An 18,467-nucleotide genomic window follows, 5' to 3' on the forward strand; every position below is an offset into this window, starting at 1 on the left:
AATTCTCATTATTAATACTTTTTTTCCTTTGTGAGAGCCCCCAGCATTTTTAGCACATGACAAAATAGCCAACTTTTAGTTTTGCTTAAAGGAGGCTAAGTAGTGCTCAGAAATTATTCAGGGGCCAGGCACAGTGGCTCTTTCCTAAAATTCTAGCAATCTGGAAAGTGGGGGGATTCTCTGAGGCCAGGAGTTCAACACCAACCTGGAAAACATATGGCAAGATGCCATCTTTACTAAAAATAAAAATAAAAGTAAATTATTCTGAATGAAGTCAAAAATCTCTTCTCTGGCCACATGCTCTTCTTTACCTCTCTGTAGTTGATCCTCAGTGCCACATCTCTATTTCAACTATCAGTTAAATACAACTTATAAAATACCATAAAGTCTCGGGGGATGGAAGCACTTTAGAATTTGAGAACATTTATATAGAGGTGGCCTGGGCGAATGCTGTGAATTGATGTTCTCTGAAAAGGAATTTAGAGAAAAGAGACTTTATTCCAGTGAACAGTTCGCTTGAATATAGCTTGAAAAGTACCACGCCGGGTTCGGTGGCTCATGCGTATAATTCCAGCACTTTGGGAGGCCAAGGCAGGAGGATCGTTTGAGCCCAGGAGTTTGAAACCAGCCTGGGCAACATAGTAAAACCCTGTCTCTGCAAAAAATTAAAAAACTAGCCAGGTGTGGTGGCATGCACCTCTGTTTCCAGCTACTTGGGAGGCTGAAGTGGGAGGATTCTTGAGCTCGGGAGTTCGAGGTTACAGTGACCCATGATCGTGCCACTGCACTCCAGCCTGGGTGACAGAATGAGATCCTGTCTGAAAAAAGAAAAAGAAGAGCACCAGCCTGGGGATTCTAATTGAACTACTATATCTCATGGGGCTGAATGCCTACAAACGGCAAAGAGCCTAGACAGCTACTATTTCTGCAACTGGAAACATGAAGCAACACTGAGGTGATCCATCACCATATTCCCAGAACCATGCTCTCAAGGCAGATCAAGATGTGCTTTTTTTTTTTTTTTTTTTTTTATTTTAAAGCTAATTTTAAATAACTCTACTATTTGCCATTTTGCACTAGAAAAGAGGCTAGGATCAGCAGTGTGCCTAAATTCAGGAATTTTCAGGAATTTTGCAAGCTGGAGGTGCTTGAACTTAGTGTTGGTGGGAGTATTTATACCGTGGAAATTGGCAAATGCTACAAATCAGTTTGGTAGCATTTGTTTTTGCATTTGCTTTTTGTTTTGTTGTTGTTTTGGGACATGGTCTCACACTGTCGCTTAGGCTGGAGCGCAGTGATGTCACTGATCATGACTCATTGCAGCCTCTACCTCCTGGGCTAAATCCTCCCTCCTCAGCCTCCTAAGTAGCTTGGACTACAGGTGTGCCACCACACCTGGCTAATTTTTATGTTTTTTTTGTAAAGACAAGATCTTCCTATGTTGCCCAGGCTAGTCTCAAACTCCTGGTTTCAAGTGATGCTCTCACCTTGGCCTCCCAAAGTGCTAGGATTGTATAGGCATGAGCCACCATGCACAGCCCAGTTTTTGAAATTTTGTTTTTCCTGGGAGCCAGTTTACCAGCACACCACTGGCTGCCATCTGCATGTTAGGCTTCTGAGATTTCCATTTTCTTTGCTGTGCTGTTTGTGTAGAAGCTGTTGTGCTGAATTCTGGTTAAACATTTTTCTGGGACCCTTTGCCATGGTGAGGGTCTGTCCTCCCACTCTGGCCCTATGCTGCCCAGGCTCAGGAGACCTGCTGTGCCTGGCATTCTGCTCCAGGGGTCACCTCATCTCCAGCTGTGTCCAGACCCTGATGATGTGGGGAGGCCTACAGGAATAATCATGGGCACGGTGTTGAGGAAGAGGCCATGAGATGTGCATGCCCAAAATAACCACTCCTCTCCCTTTCCTTGGGCAGCTTGGCAGAGAACCAGATCAGTAACAAAGGGGCCAAAGCTCTGGCCAGATCTCTCCTGGTCAACAGAAGTCTGACCTCTCTGGAGTAAGTAGGATAACCAAGGCCGAACCTTTGCCATTGGAACCAGAAGAGTTGTGAGGCATCTCATGAAGTCCCCTCCCCTCCTAGGAAATGCCTGGGGTCTTACCTGTCTGTTCGTCCCTGATTCCCATGATTCAGCCCCTGGGTAGCATCTGGATATAATACCCATACTTCATTTGGAGTAGCTTCTAAGACTCCTGTGGGAGTAAGACACAAGGAGGCCACACCTTAGCGCACATGCCTTCCTGGTGGGACAGAAGGACAGCCGGGCAGAACCATGGCTCCTTAGTTGCTGGGCTCCAGCCAGGGACACACCAGATGTTTGGCCCTACATCTGGTGCCATGATTCTTATCTCCACATTTGGCCCAAGCCCACTAGTCCATCAGGTCCTGCTTTCTTTCCCCCCAACACCTGGGACAGGCTTGGGGAAACTCCTTCCTCGTTCATATAAGGATCTCTGCCCCAGTTCCACCAAACATGAGATCCTAAGCCCTCATACATTCACTTAGAGGATCACGAATTTCAAGGTCAATGCAGTTTCTGTTTCCCCTTCCCTGCCTGGGAGACAGACGAAGGAGGCGTCTCTTTCTCTCTTCCTCCTTCAGCCTCCGCGGTAACTCCATTGGACCACAAGGGGCCAAGGCGCTGGCAGATGCTCTGAAGATCAACCGCACCCTGACCTCTCTGAGGTGTGTGTCACCTGCTCCCTGTCTTGTGACCCCAAGAGAGGGCCCAGAAAACCCTCTCCTCAGGCACCAACTATGAGAATGGGAGGTGATTCATGATGGCAGGCATGGGGCTGGGCGCAGTGGCTCACACCTGTAATCCCAACCCTTTGAGAGGCTGAGACAGGTGGATTGCTTGAGGTCAGGAGTTTGACAGCAGCCTGGCCAACATGGCAAAACGCCATCTCTACTAAAATACAAAAATTAGCTGGCGTGGTGGCAGGTGCCTGTAATCCCAGCAACTTGGGAGGCTAAGGTAGGAGAATCGCTTGAGCCTGGGAAGCAGAGATTGCAGTAAGCCAGGATCACGCCACTACACTCCAGCCTGTGTGACTGACAGAGTAAAACTCCGTCTCAAAACAAGCAAACAGGCCGGGTGCGGTGGCTCACGCCTGCAATCCCAGCACTTGTGGAGGCCGAGGCAGGTGGATCACCAGGTTAGGAGATTGAGACCATCCTGGCTAACACGGTGAAACCCCATCTCTACTAAAAATGCAAAAAATTAGCCGAGCGAGGCTGCAGGCGCCTGTAGTCCCAGCTACTCGGGAGGCTGAGGCAGGAGAATGGCGTGAACCCGGGAGGCGGAGCTTGCAGTGAGCCAAGATCGCGCCACTGCACTCCAGCCTGGGCGACTGAGCGAGACTCTGTCTCAAAAAAAGAAAAAAGAAAAAGAAACAAGCAAACAGACAAAGATGGCAGGCATGGGATACTGGCTTCCATCCCACTGGGTTCTGGGGATCTTGTGCCCTAAACAAGTTTCCAGGCTCCAGCTCTTCCCTAGACTTTGAGCTTGTGTGTGTGGCCCGAGCAGGGGACAGATGTGTGATGTGGTTTGTTATGTCTCTCTCTCTTTTTCTTTTGAAACGGAGTCTGTCTTTGTCATCCAGGCTGGAGTGCAGTGGCGCGATCTTGGCTCACTGCAACCTCGGCCTCCCAAGTTTAAGCGATTCTCCTGCCTCAGCCTTCCAAGCATCTGGGATTATAAGCACCTGCCACCAAGCCCGGTTAATTTTGTTGTATTTTCAGTAGAGACGAGGTTTCACCATGTTGGCCAGGCTGGTCTTGAGCTCCTGCACTCAAGCCATCTGCCTGCCTTGGCCTCCCAAAGTGCTGGGATTACAGGCATGAGTCACTGAGCCCAGCCCGTTGTATCTCTTTTAAGAGCCTGTGGTTGTATCTATCATTAGTTGAGTGGGTACCGCTTTTCTGTTCTGTGTTTTCATTTATTTATTTATTTTTATTAGGGTGAAATTCATGTACCATAAAATTGACTGTTTTAGGCGGGTCCCAGAGGTTGACGCCTGTAATCCCAGCACTTTGGGAGGCCAAGGCGGGTGGATCACTTGAGGTTGGGAGTTTGAGACCAGCCTGGCCAACATGGTAAAACCTCATCTCTACTAAAAAAAAAAAAAAAAAAAAAAAAAAAGTCCAAAAAGTTAGCTGGGCATGGTGGCAGGTGCCTGTGGTCCTAGCTACTCAGGAGGCTGAGGTTGAGTTGAGCCTGGGAGGCGGATCGCGCCACTGCACTCCAGCTTGGGCGACAGAGTGAGACTCCATTTAAAAACACCTGACTGTTTTCAAGTGTACAGTTCAGTGACATTTAGCACATTCACAATGTTGTGCCACCATCACATCTGTCCAGTTCAGAATATTTTCATCACCCCTGAAGGAGACCTCATACCCACAAGCAGTCACTTCCCATTCTCCCCTTTCCCCAGCCCCTTGCAATCACCAATCTGCTTCCCATTTCTAAGGATTTACCTATACTGGACATTTCATGTAAATAGATTTATATAGTCCAGCCTTTGGTGGCCGGCTTTCTTCATTGAGCATGATGTTTTTAAGCTTCTTCTGTGTGGTACCATGTGTCAATGCTTCCTTCCATTTTATTTTAACTTTTTTTTTCTTTTTTTTTTTTAAGACAGAGTCTCACTCTGTCACCCAGCCTGGAGTGCAGTGGCATGTTCTTAGCTCACTGCAACCTCTGCCTCCTGGGTTCAAGCGCTTCTCCTGTCTCAGTCTCCTGAGTAACTGGGATTACAGGCATGTGCTACCACACCCAGCTAATTTTTGTATTTTTAGTAGAGATGGGGTTTCACCATGTTGGCCAGGCTGGTCTCGAACTGCTGACCTCAAGTGATCCACCCACCTTGATATCCCAAAGTGCTGGGATTACAGGTGTGAGCCACTGCACCCAGCCTCTTCCCTCCATTTTAAGGCTGAATCATATTCTGTGGGATGGACAGACCATGATGTGTTGATCCATTCACCCAATGACGGCCATTTGGGTTGTCTCCACCTTTTGGTTATATGAATAACGCTGCTGTGAACACTGGTGAATAAGACTTTCGGTGCCTGTTTTCAATTCTTTTGAGTATATACCTAGGAATGGAATTGCTGGGTCACATGGTCAACCCATGTTTAACCTTCTAAGGACCTGCCAGACCATGTTCCACAGAGAGCGGACCTTTTTGCATTCCCATCAGCAGTGTTGCAGTTTCTCCATATTCTCACCAACACTTGGATCCTGTGTGTTTCAGCTGTAATGAGGATGATTGATGACCCTGTTGTGGTTATTCAGAGAGCTTGTTCCCAGCTGGCAGGCAGATGCTTAGCAACCCAAAGAAAAACCTAAGCTCCAGGCAGTGGTGCAAAGGGTCAACTGCTCTCCCTGCATGGTGGGCAGTGAGGGCACATGGTGGTCAGAACCCCTTGCCCCACAGAGGTGCCCCCACTGCAGATACGGTTCAGGCCACTGGGTTCCAGCTTCTGTTCCATCAGTGATGCGCCTCTTCTTGTCTCTGCAGCCTCCAAGGCAACACCGTCAGGGATGATGGGGCCAGGTCCATGGCTGAGGCCTTGGCCTCCAACCGGACCCTTTCCGTGCTGCAGTGAGTGGACACGTCTCCTCTCTCCTCTCCTCTCCCCTCCTTCTCTCCCTTCTCCCTCCTCCTCCAAGGGCCTCTCTGCCTATTACCCACTAGGAAGAATGGATGGGGCTAGGACCTGAGGACTTCTGACCCATCTGGATGGCCTCTGGAAAACCTGATGCCCACTGCTTTTCAAGAGAGCAGGTGTTGGGGAAATAATTAAAAATAAAACCTCCAGGCTGTGTGCAGGGACTCATGCCTGTAATCTCAGTACTTTAGGAGGCCAAGGCAGGCGCATCACTTGAGGTTAGGAGTTTGAGATCAGCCAGGCCAAAATAGTGAAACACTGTCTCTATTTAAAAAATAAAAATAAAAATAAAAATAAATAACTAGGCGGGGTGGTGCAAGGATGTAGTCCCAGCTACTTGGGAGGCTAAGTTGAGAGAATCGCTTGAACCCGGGAGGCAGAGGGTGCAGTGAGCTGAGACTGTGCCACTGCACTCCAGCTTGGGCGACAGCAAGACTCTGTCTCAAAAAATAAAATTAAAACATAAAATAAAATAATAAAATATAAAATAAAATACCTCCTACCAACCCACAAATGTAGGAAAGAATACAACAATTAGTGGATAAACATTAAACTGACTGCACAGTGCATCAGGGCAACCCACCAATGAGAGTGTAAAGACAGAAAGCTCGCTTTTCTAGAGCCAAGCAGATGTCCTCAGGCAAGAGGGCCAGGCAGCACCATTTGCCGTTTATCCTAAATACACTGGATAATTGGAGTGGCCATTTGTGGTCCCTAATTGCCTTTATCCAAAGGAAAAGTAAAGCTTCTTTTATCTTTTTGACATGCAGGTACTTTGGAGCTTCAAGCCAGATGCCTAGCCTAATTCCCACGAAGGCAGGGAAAGAGGGACTCTATCTTCCTTAACGTTTACATTTCAAAGAGATGGCTCCAAACCCTTATAAAAGACATTCCCAGGCTGTGAAACTGGCCAGAGGCTGATTTTGCTTTTAAAAAGATTTACATACATCTTAAAGGGACAGAGGTAGCATGTGCAACCTCAAGTCTTTCTCAGGAAATGCTCTAAGAAAATGGGGGTGGTGCGGAATCTCTTTCCTTTTTGGAACCAGGGAAAATTACATTTTTGAAGATTTGTATTTAGCCTCACACAGGAGGGGTCCTGCCTGTCTGTCCTTGTAGGATGAGGACAGGGTTTCTCCTGTGCTGTCTCCCTCCACCAGATTTAGTACAAGAGGAAGTAGCTTTTTCAGAAGAGGAACCTAAGCCAGGGTCTCCCTAGGGAGGTTTCTTTTTTTTTCTTTTTTTCTTTTTTGTTTCTTTCTTTCTTTTTTTTTTTTTTTTGAGACGGAGTCTCCCTCTATTGCTGGCTGGAGTGCTGGCAATAGAGGTGGATCTCGTCTCACTGCAACCTCTGCCTCCCTGGTTCAAGTGATCCTCCTGCCTCAGCCTCCCAAGTTGCTGGCACTACAGGTGCACGCCACCACGCCCCACTAATTTTTGTATTTTTAGTAGAGACGGAGTTTCACCATGTTGGCCAAGATAGTCTCGATCTGTTGACCTCGTGATCCGCCCACCTTGGCCTCCCAAAGTGCTGGGATTACAGGCGTGAGCCACTGTACCCGGCCCCTAGGGAGGTTTCTTGGGGTGGGAGGCAGCCTGCTGGTCTAGATGGGAGGCAGACTGGCGGGTGAGGCACCAGAGAGACTTGTCCATGGAGCTCCCCACTCGGGAGGTTGTTGGGCATTATCAGCTGATAATCTGATCTCTGCTTTCTACCCCTTGCAAGGGAGGTTCAGCTGTTCTGACCCCTTACTCTCCCTCATCATAACGTCGGTCCATTATCACTTAGGCAACAATCCAAAGACCTATCTGGAGAACCCCCTCCCCGCCTGCTCCAGTAAATGAAGAGGGCACACTAGTTGTCCCTGACCTTGAACGTTGGTCTGGGAATGGCTGTGACCAGCCTTTCTAAAGGACCCCTCTCTTTTCTCCCACAGCCTGCAGAAGAACAGCATCGGGCCCATGGGAGCCCAGCGGATGGCAGATGCCTTGAAGCAGAACAGGAGTCTGAAAGAGCTCGTGTGAGACACATGAAAGTCCCACACTAGTATCCTCAGTCCAGCACAATGCCCAACCCAGCACAAATATTTGTGAGCCTGAGGATGGATGGATGAATGGATGGATGGATGGATGGATGGGTGAATGGATGGATGGAATGGGTGGATGGATGGATGGGTGGGTAGGTGGAAGGGTGGCTGGGTAAATGGATGGATGGATAGATGGATGGATGGATGGATGGATGATGGATGGATGGATGGGTGAATGGGTGGATGGATGGATGGGTGGGTAGGTGGAAGGGTGGCTGGGTAAATGGATGGATGGATGGATGGATGGATGGATGGATGGATGAATGGGTGAATGAATGGATACACTGGTGAGTGGATGGATGGATGGATAAAATGGAACTATGGTAAATAAATGCGTCGTCGTCGATAAATTATCGATACTCTAAAATGCGGTAGATAAGATAGATAAATTAAATTAAAATTCGTCGGTAAAGCAAGTAGATAGATAAGATAGATAGATCATTAAACAAATGGAATCGTCAATCATCGTCGTCTCGATAGATAGATAAATCGATAATCGACCAGCAAATCGTCGATCGTCGTTAAAATCGTCAATGCGTCGTCGCTAATCGTCGATCGTCGTCGTCATCGTCGATCGATGGAATAAATGTCGTCGATCAACAAATGTCCGGTAAATCGACTAAAGAATCGATAAATCGATCGTCAATCGTCGATCCGGTCGATGATTAGGTGGATGAATGGGTGATTAGGTGGATGGATCATTAGAGGGTAGATGAATGAATGGATAAATGGATGAGTGGATGGATGGATGGATGGTTGAGTGGATTGATGGATTGACTGATGGATGGATGGATGGATGGATGGATGGATGGATGGATGGATGGATGGATGGGTGAATGAATGGATAGTGAATGGATGGATGGATAGATAGATGGATGGTTGAATGAATGGATGGATGGTTGAATGAATGGATGGACGGTTGAATAAATGGATGGATGGATGGATGGTTGAATAGATAAGTAGATAGATGATAGATAGAATAGAATGGATGGTTAGATAAAGATGGATAGATAAGTTGAATAGATAAGATGGGCAGTTGGAATAAATAAGATAGATAGAATGTCGATCATCTCGATCGTCGTCGATCGATAGATAACTGGGTAAAGAATATGGCCAAGCAGTGGTGAATGGTAAAATAGATAGATCGATAGATTAGATAATATAAATGCGTCGTCGGTAAATGCATTAAAATAGAAAGAGATAGATAGATAAATTCATTATAGATAAAATAAATAAATAAATGGAAATATCTATCGATGAATTCGTCGGTAGGCTCAATACGTCGTCGGTAAATAAAATCGTCGATGGAGCCAGTGGAATCGATACCGTCGTCGATCGTGGAATCGGCAGAAATGGAATAAATAATAAATGCATCTCGATCGTCGACAAATCAAATGCGTCGTCGATAGATTAAAATCGACAAATGGAATAAAATGGGTGAGTGGATGGATGGATAGATGGATGGATGAATGGACAAATGGATGGATGGGTGGATGAGTGGATGAACAGATGAATTGATAGGTGAGCGGGCTGATGGGTGGGTGGATGGATGAGTGGACAGATGAATGGGTAAGTGGGTAGGTGGGTAGGTAGATGGATGGATGAATGACTGGATGGATGGATTTATGAATGAGTGGGTGGGTAAGTAGATAAATTGATGGGTGAGTGATGGATAGACTGATGGATGTGTGGATGCTGGTTAGCTGACTTTGGACTCCAAAAGCACTAACCGAGGAGAATGGAGACTCCCAGGACTGGGTGAACCCCAACCTTCTCGGGCTCACATTTACTATCTTCCCACCTGGCAGAAGAAAACATTTCCTGACCATCTTCACAAAACCCCCCAAAATACTTATCACTGAAGGGTTGACTCTTCTTGCCAGGGAGTCAAGAGGGACTTTGCTATCCTGATTTCTCACAGGCAACAGGTGGTCACATGCAGAGACTACAGTCAACAGGCCTCAGGCAGAACAAACTGTGCACTGGCCATCCTTGAGACAACAGAGCCAGCCCTCCCATGAGGGCTTCCCTGACCCTGATCCCTCTGCCCAGCCCTGCCTGGCAACTCCCAGAGGCTGGCTCATCCATATCCCTTCTCTTGCAGGCTCTCCAGTAATAGTATTGGTGATGGAGGTTCCAAGGCCCTGGCCGAGGCCCTGAAGGTGAACCAGGGCCTGGAGAGCCTGGAGTGAGTCCACCTGACCCCTGCCAGGGTGACGAGTCCCCCTGCGTTCTCTTTCCAGTAGATGGTGGGCTGGCAGTCCTGAAATATGGCTGTCCCCCAGGGCCATTTCCCTGCCAACATCAACCCTGGGTACACACTGCCCTCAGTGCCCCCTGCCCCACTAGCTCCATTTCCCTAGACAGTGGGGGCTGGGGTGGAGTCTGGAGTGTTTGGAATGATGAGCTCCAAGTGTCCTTGAGAAGCCAGTATGGGTGACTAGAGAGGGAGTCAGCTGTAGCAGCTTTGGTGGGGGCAGGAGAGCTCAGCGCTGCACGTACACTTGGGGAGCCTGCTGCACCACTCCCTCTGGGGGCTGCAGACCCAACACACCCTGCTCTGAGGCTGTCTGGGGCCACCCACATCAAGGCAGGGTCTAAATTTGGGGGTTTGTTGCGCTAAACCCACCTGCCCTCCCCTGGCAGGGGCTAGGTGAGGGGATGGGCAAGGAAAGAGAGATGAGGAGAGGAGCAGTGTGGCTGCCACTGTCCCTGGAGCCCCCAACTCCCTGTTGAACCCAGTGCCTGCTGTCCCAGACTGGACAGGGCAGCTCCCTCTGGGTCCTGCGACAGCCACACCCAGGGTGCCTCCTTCTCTGTCCACAGTCTGCAGAGCAATTCCATCAGTGACGCAGGAGTGGCAGCACTGATGGGGGCCCTCTGCACCAACCAGACCCTCCTCAGCCTCAGGTAAGTCCCGGCCACCCTCTCCAAACATGGTGTTTCTTTGACCGGGCACCTGTCTGCAGGGACTTGGCACTGGGAAGCCTGTCTCAGGGATATCTATTGCTGGGGAAGCCTTCCTGGCAGCCTGGCCCTCTTCCTGATCTCTTGGGGTGCAGGGGACAGCTGCTGCCCGCAGTGGCCCATTCTGCTGCTCCCTTCCCAGATGCACGCTGAGCCACCTGTCCCCTCGCACCTCTGGGGCCCTGTCATCCTATCCTCTCCCTGTACTGTGGATGGTCCTAAAGCAGGGGCGCCTGGCTGGCCCAGCACTGGCTCGCTGGCATGGGCTCCTTCACACCTCAGCCCAGACTGTGCAGAACCCTAGGTCCCCTGCCTACAGTTTCTTGGGCTTCCAGAAGCCTAAACACCTGGGCTTGGCTCTGCCAGATGCCTCATCTGCCCGGTCAGAAGCTCAGGTCTTCCTTTTTTTTTCAGCCTTCGAGAAAACTCCATCAGTCCCGAGGGAGGCCAGGCCATCGCTCATGCCCTCTGCACCAATAGCACCCTGAAGAACCTGGAGTACGTGGTGGGCGCCTGTGACTCCACAGGCTGTTCATGCCATGACCACACCCACACTGAGCCTGGGCTGACGGGCACCCTCGCTGCATCACAGGGTTGGAGAAGGAGCTGACTGGGGAGGGTGCAGCCAGGCTACCTGGCATGGGGTGGCAAGTCCCCCACTCTCATAGTGTAAATTGCATGAGGGTGAGGCTGGTATGACACCATCTGCCTCACCTGGTGGGGATGGATGACGATGTGATCATGCCATTGGGCAGCGTATCCCCAGGAAGCTCCCCCACGTCCTGGCTGTGTGACCTGGCATTGAGCCCTGGAATCCCTGGTGACCAAGGACCAAGGCTTCACAGCCAGCCCCCCGCTCACTTGCTCCTGTTCCCTTTCTCCTAGCCTGACAGCCAACCTCCTCCACGACCAGGGTGCCCAGGCCATCGCAGTGGCAGTGAGAGAAAACCACACCCTCACCTCCCTTCAGTGAGTCTGCAGCTCTCCACCCTGCCCTGTCCCCCTTCTGCAGAGCTGCCGGGCTCCACCCAAACCAATGATGTACAGGCCAAGCCGGGTTTGGGGACACCCCTTGCAAAGGTCTCAGGGGCTGCCCAGGCTAGACTGCTGCCAGCAGACTGTGCCCCATCCTGTGCTCTCCTGACCCACAGACAGACATGTGTTAAGAGGTGGTCACAGGGTTGCAGGAATTCTCCTGCCACATCCAGCAGGGATTCCACCCCCTGCCATCAGAGCCTCCTTGGCTCTGCCCCAGGGCCACATAGTCACATAGTCACATGTGTCTGTGTCTGCCCAGCCTGCAGTGGAATTTCATCCAGGCCGGCGCTGCCCAGGCCCTCGGACAAGCACTACAGCTCAACAGGAGCCTCACCAGCTTAGAGTAAGTTGGCCTGCCCAGGGGCTGCAGGGCGGGGGCTGTCGGGGACAGGTGAACCTGCTGATACCCACCAGGGAGAGGCTCAATCCAGTGACCCTTGGCACACAGCCTCCTCTTCCCTAAGGCCAGCGGGCACGTTTCAGTCCTTGTCTGCCTTTTAAATATATTGGCCGGGTGCGTTGGTTCACGTCTGTAATCCCAGCACTTTGAGAGGCTAAGGCATGTGGATCATCTGAGGTGTCGGGAGTTTAAGGCAAGCCAGGCCAACATGGGGAAACCCCATCTCTACTATAAATACAAAAATTTGCCGGGCGTGGTGGCACATGCCTGTAATCCCAGCTACTTGGGAGGCTGAGGCAGGAGAATTGCTTGAATTTAGGAGGCACAGGTTGCAGTGAGCGGAGATCACGTCACTGCACTGCAGCCTGGGCGGCAGAGCAAGACTCTGTCTCAAAATATATATATACACACACATATATGTACACATATATATATATATATATACACACACATATATACATATGACGGCTTTATTGAGATATAATCTTCACACCAGAAGATCTGCCCACTTAGTATACAGTTCACTGGTTTCTAGTGTATTAAGTGATGCAACCATCACAATCAATTTTACATTTCCATCACCCCAAAACGAACCCATCCCCGTTAGCACTCACTACCCATTCTCCCTTTCCCCCAACCCTGGCAACCACTAATCTACTGTCTCCATGATCTTCCTACCCTGGACACTGCATATAAATGGAATTGTGCGACACATGGCCAAAAATGGAATCATACGACACATGGCCTTTTGCGGCTGGCGTCTTTCATTTGGTGTCAGATTTTCAAGGTTCATCCACATTGTAGCCTGTCTCAGTACATAGTTCCTTTGTAAGGCTGAATGATATCCATTGTATGAGTACACAGGTTTTATTTCTCCATTCATCAGCTGATGGACGTTGGGTTGTTCCTACTTGGCTGTTAGGAACGGCGCTGCTGTGGACCTTTGTGCACAGTTTCTGTGTGGACGTGAGCTTTCCTTCTCCTGGGTGGATATACCTGGGAGTGGAGTCGCTGGGGCGTGAGGGAACTCTAGGTTTAACCCTTGGAGCCTCATTGGTCTTTCTCCTTGACCATTTCTTCTCCTTCAGCTTCCAGGATGTCCCCTCTAGCTGGGCCTTGTCCTCTTTTCTTCTGTTTGGCTCTTCAGTGCAGGGCTCCTCAGGGATCTGTCCCATGTCATCTTCCCTTGCCTGGCATCTCTTTTCCTGGAGCTCTTGTTTCCTTGGGCTCCAGTGATCTTTAAAGTCCTAACGACTCCCATGTGCATGTCCCAGGCCTCTCACCTGAGCCCCAGACCGGCACGTCCACACTCCCTCTGCACCTCCCCTCAGGGGGTGCGGGGTCCCTGCATTCTCTCTCCCAAAAACCTGCTTCTTGGTTCCCCATCTTGTGAATGGAACCAACTGTGCAAGCTAGAAACAAGGACTTCACTCTCACCTCCCACTTCCTTTTCTATAGTTTTTATTTTACTTTATTTTTGAGATGGAGTCTCTCTGTTACCCAGGCTGGAGTGCAGAGGCATGATCTCAGCTCACTGCAACCTCTGCCTCCTGGGTCCAAGCGATTCTCCTGCCTTAGCCTCCCGAGTAGCTGGGACTACAGGTGTCCAACACCACGCCTGGTGTTTTTTGTTTTTTGCTTTTTTTAATAGAGATGGGGTTTCACTATGTTGGTCAGGCTGGTCTCGAACTCCTGACCTTTAAGTGATCCTTCCACCTTGGTCTCCCAAAGTGCTGGGATTACAGGCGTGAACCACCACATCCACATTATTTTTTCAAATAATATTTACAATTTTTTTTTTTTTTTTTTTTGAGACGGAGTCTCGCTCTGTCGCCCAGGCTGGAGTGCAGTGGCCGGATCTCAGCTCACTGCAAGCTCCACCTCCCGGGTTCACGCCATTCTCCTGCCTCAGCCTCCCGAGTAGCTGGGACTACAGGCGCCCGCCACCTCACCCGGTTAGTTTTTTTTGTATTTTTTAGTAGAGACGGGGTTTCACCGTGTTAGCCAGGATGGTCTCGATCTCCTGACCTCGTGATCCGCCCGTCTCGGCCTCCCAAAGTGCTGGGATTACAGGCTTGAGCCACCGCGCCCGGCCTATTTACAATTTTTTTTAAGAGATGGGGCCTCACTATGTTGCCCAGGCTGGTCTCGAACTCCTGGGCTCAAGCGATCCTCCCACCTTGGCCTCCCAAAGTCCTAGGATTACAGGTGTGAGCCACTGTGCCTGCCCACCTCCTGCTTCCTATTCACTGTCAAGTCCTGTTGGGTCAGTCCCCTCTGTGTCCCTGCCACCCACTCAATTCCCTTTGCGTCCACTGCCCCCACCCAGGCCGTCGGCACCACTCACCTCCATCCCTGTGGCAGCCTCCACCTCAGTCCATCCTCTCACACTGCTGGCTAGAGACCTTTCCAAAGCAACTCTGTTCCATCTTGGGTGCCATCCTTGAATGGCTGCTCAGGGCCTGCAGAGTAAAGTACACACAGCCCCTCAGGGTGGCTTCTGGGGCCCCTAAAATCTGCTTCCTTTGTCCCTCCCTGGACTCATTTCTCACTTCCCCAGGAACTCAATTCGTTTGGGTTCCTTAGCTGAGCCAGGCACACTCCCCACTTTGGGTTTGGGTTTTGACTTGTTTCTTCTGGGGAGCCTTCTGTGGACACCCTGGGGCGGGAGACGCTGCTTGCTTTTCCCTGCAGCCTGCACTTGGCCTGTTGTACCTGCTCATTTAATCACGTCTTCCCACCTGAGCTTCGAGAAGGGGACTCAGGTCCACTGCCTTATACAACCCCTAGCACATGAGACGCACTGAAATGTTGTCTTTTTTTTTAAATTTTTTGAGACGGAGTCTAACTCTGTCGCCCAGGCTGGAGTGCAGTGACACGATCTCGGCTCACTGCAACCTCTGCCTCCTGGGTTCAAGTGATTATCCTGCCTCAGCTTCCCCAGTAGCTGGGACTACAGATGCCCTCCACCACTCCCGGCTAATTTGTGTATTTTTAGTAGAGACGGGGTTCCACCATGTTGGCCAGGCTGATCTCGAACTCCTGACCTCAAGTGATCCACCCATATCAGCCTCCCAAAGTGCTGGGATTAAAGGCAGGAGCCACTGTGCCCGGCCACACTCAAATGTCTGTTAAAATAATGAACGCAAACAGCTCTTAGCCTTGAATGTATTAATGTGCACCTGAGTTAAACTCAGTCACTCATTGCACCAGGGCCTGCTAGTTCCCTCCAATTTAGAAGGGGAAAAAATGACACAAAACCCTAATAAGCAAGAATGGCCAAGGAGGTTGGGCATGGTGGCTCCTGCCTGTAATGCCAGCAATTTGGGATGCCAAGGTGGGAAGACTGCTTGAGCCCAGGAGTTCAGGACCAGCCTGGGCAACATAGTGAGACCCTATCTCCACAGAAGAATAAAAATATTAGCCAGGCATGGTGGCATGTGCCTGTAGTTCCAGTCTCTATTTAAGTATTTTAGTCTCCTCGGGAGGCTGAGGTGGGAGGATCGCTTGAGCCTGGGAGGTTGAGGCTGCAGTGAGCTGTGATCTCACCACTGCATTCCAGCCTGGGTGGCAGAGTGAGACCCTGTCTCAAGAGAAAACAAGACAAACAAGAGTGGCTCAGGAATTGAGGCTTTCAGTTCATTTTCTGGTTGGCTGTGAAAAGCAACCCTTTTTGGGTCCCAAGCCCCTACTGACAAGTCACTCTATGTGTCCCATTTCCTGCTTGCCTCTGGCGGTTCAGACTCATGCAGGCCCCCAGACCCTTCTGTGTGCTTAGTATGAGGCAGCGGGCTGTAGGGCCTGTAGACGAAGGGCAGTTATCCCCAGGCAAACCCTGGAAGTCTATGTCTATGGTGTGTGTAGTTAGTTAAACCTGGCAGGTCCAAGCGTGGCAGGGCCTTGCTAGAATGCTCCGTATGCCCCATGCACCCAAAGGGGTCACACTCTGTGTCCAGTTTACAGGAGAACGCTATCGGGGATGATGGAGCGTGTGCGGTGGCCCATGCGCTGAAGGTCAACACAGCCCTCACTGCTCTCTAGTAAGTCCTAGATGTGCGCAGCAGTCAGGAAACCGGCCCCTCCACCATCCTTTCATGTTTTTTTTTTTTTTTTTGTCTCGAGACAAGACTCTTGCCCTGCCGCCCAGGCTGGAGTATAGTGGCGCAATCTCAGCTAACTGTAACCTCCACCTCGTGGGTTCAAGTGATTCTCGAGCCTCAGCCTCCCAAGTATTTGGGATTACAGGCGTGCGCCACCACACCCAGCCTAATTTTTGTATTATCAGTAGACGGGGTTTCACCATGTTGGCCGGGCTGGTCTTAAAATCCTGACTTCAGGTGATCTGCCCACCTCAGCCTCCCAAAGTGCTGGGATTACAAGTGTGCGCCAACACGCCTGACCTAGACGTTATTTTTGTTTACAAGTCAAAGAAGGTGTATTTGATTTTCCTAGTATTATTATAGGAAATATTACATTAGCAACTGGGGGCTCAAACACCTAGATAGTAGTAATGAGGAGGTGCAAGGAGCGTTCTCTCCGAGCCCTTCCAGGGATAGCCTCTATTTCTCGTATCCTTAGCATCCAGATTTCTGTCTTAGGCAACAGTGTAGACAGGAGATGGAGTGCCTAGACATAGCGCTGGCCAACCATTCTCAGTGCTGTTTCTCCACTTTCCACCCTGAATCAAGGGGTGGTAAAAGGGAATGGAGTGTGTGGAGGGAGGTGGGCCCAGCTGGCCCATATTGACAGCACCCTCCCCACCCCAGTCTCCAGGTGGCCTCCATTGGTGCTCCGGGTGCTCAGGTGCTAGGGGAAGCCTTGGCTGTGAACAGAACCTTGGAGATTCTTGAGTAAGTATTCCAGTCTCCAGCTATGGTCTTCAGCCCCCCAAAAAACAATGAATCCTTAATGAATAGATATGGGGACAAAGTTTACAGGTAACTCACAAATCATCCCAGTGATCTTCATTTCGGCACAAGTGTACCAGCTTCCCAGCCCCACTTCATGCCTTTTCCTGGGAGTCGCTATCATTTGCCCTCCTCTCCAGGTTGGCCTTGCCAGGCTGAACACGTCTAGAGGCCCGGTTTATGGGTCCCGGGGTGGCTGATCTTGTTCTCTGGGCAGATCCAAAGTCCTGGGATGAGGCTACAGCTCTGAGGCTCAGGCATGTCCTCAGAATTCCTGCCCTTGCTGGGGGCACTGCGGACCTGCCCGGATGGAGGGCTGCCTCTCTTATCTCAGCCTTGCTTTTCTGTTTGGAGTGGAAGAGGAGGAAGGCTCCAACAACCCACCTGGCTGGGCCAGCCATGCCCCTTCCTGTGTGCCCTGCTTCCCACAGCCAGCTCTGCCCTGCTGCCCTGGAGTGAGGAAGACAGAGCCCTGCTCTCCTGTGACTGCTGAAGTCCTTGTTTCCTCTACCAAGTAGCCCCAAGCCCACCTGCAGAGGTCAGGATCACCTCTCATCCTGTACCCATGCCTTAGGCTTCCTGTCTTTCCCCACAGCTTAAGAGGAAATGCCATCGGGGTGTCTGGAGCCAAAGCCCTGGCAAATGCTCTGAAGGTAAACTCAAGTCTCCGGAGACTCAAGTAAGTGGCTGGAGGGCCTTACCTGCATCCTGGAGCAGCAGAGTTCTCTGCTGTGTCCTCCTCGACGGGATAAAATGCTCCTGATTTCCTCTGTAGCTACTTCCTCCTGAATATAATCAGACTTATTATAGTCCACATTCCACTGCAGCTGGGTTTGTTCAGTCTGCTTAGCTTCAGTCAGAAGTCACTCGCATCTGCGTTTATGGTCTTACATCCTCCATCGCACTTGGGTGGGACAATCTGGCCACTTGTAGACACCTGTCTCCAGGGTCAACTCCCACCTGGCGTTGCCATGGCACTTGTCGATACATCTGCCTGGGTTACTGCCCCCAGACAATGCAGTGTTGCTTCCCCGGATGTTTCCTTCTGCCCTGATGGCTCACCGTGTGTCTCCATCTCTTCTCCACTTAGTCTTCAAGAGAATTCCCTGGGGATGGGCGGGGCGATATGCGTTGCCACGGCACTGTCTGGAAACCACAGGCTCCAGCATATCAAGTGAGTGCACCTGCCCTTCCTGCTTGCCCTTAGAACTGCTTCCAGGTCACGCATTGCCTTTTGCTCAGTTCTGAGAGCCAGCTGACCCCCAGACCCCTCAGCAGCCCTACAGGGAAACCTGGTCTAAGGGGGGCTACCCTGAGCCTTGTCCATGTAGCGAGGGGATCCTAGAAGCACAAAGGCTTTGCATGGGGTCCTGCATTTTCTA

General features: G+C 50.5%; 1 protein-coding gene across 7 annotated transcripts in view; it reads left to right on the forward strand.

The window, feature by feature from the left end:
• NLRC3 (NLR family CARD domain containing 3) overlaps window positions 1-18,467 on the forward strand; it is a 40,835-nt gene that overhangs the window by 18,472 nt on the left and 3,896 nt on the right. For 2 of the 7 annotated variants that reach the window (XM_031657943.1, XM_031657942.1), the window contains 13 exons: window positions 1,922-2,005; window positions 2,609-2,692; window positions 5,536-5,619; window positions 7,624-7,707; window positions 9,878-9,961; window positions 10,600-10,683; window positions 11,155-11,238; window positions 11,626-11,709; window positions 12,038-12,121; window positions 16,135-16,218; window positions 16,945-17,028; window positions 17,681-17,764; window positions 18,176-18,259. In XM_031657943.1, coding sequence (XP_031513803.1) covers window positions 1,922-2,005; window positions 2,609-2,692; window positions 5,536-5,619; window positions 7,624-7,707; window positions 9,878-9,961; window positions 10,600-10,683; window positions 11,155-11,238; window positions 11,626-11,709; window positions 12,038-12,121; window positions 16,135-16,218; window positions 16,945-17,028; window positions 17,681-17,764; window positions 18,176-18,259 — 1,092 coding nt within the window. Of the gene's footprint in view, window positions 1-1,921; window positions 2,006-2,608; window positions 2,693-5,535; window positions 5,620-7,623; window positions 7,708-9,877; window positions 9,962-10,599; window positions 10,684-11,154; window positions 11,334-11,625; window positions 11,710-12,037; window positions 12,122-16,114; window positions 16,219-16,944; window positions 17,132-17,680; window positions 17,765-18,175; window positions 18,260-18,467 lie in introns of those variants that run through there. The other 5 variants (XM_031657944.1, XM_031657945.1, XM_031657947.1 and 2 more) reach the window with 5 other exon arrangements.

The sequence above is a fragment of the Papio anubis genome, chromosome 18 (genome assembly GCF_008728515.1).
Source record: "Papio anubis isolate 15944 chromosome 18, Panubis1.0, whole genome shotgun sequence".
NCBI lineage: Eukaryota > Metazoa > Chordata > Mammalia > Primates > Cercopithecidae > Papio > Papio anubis.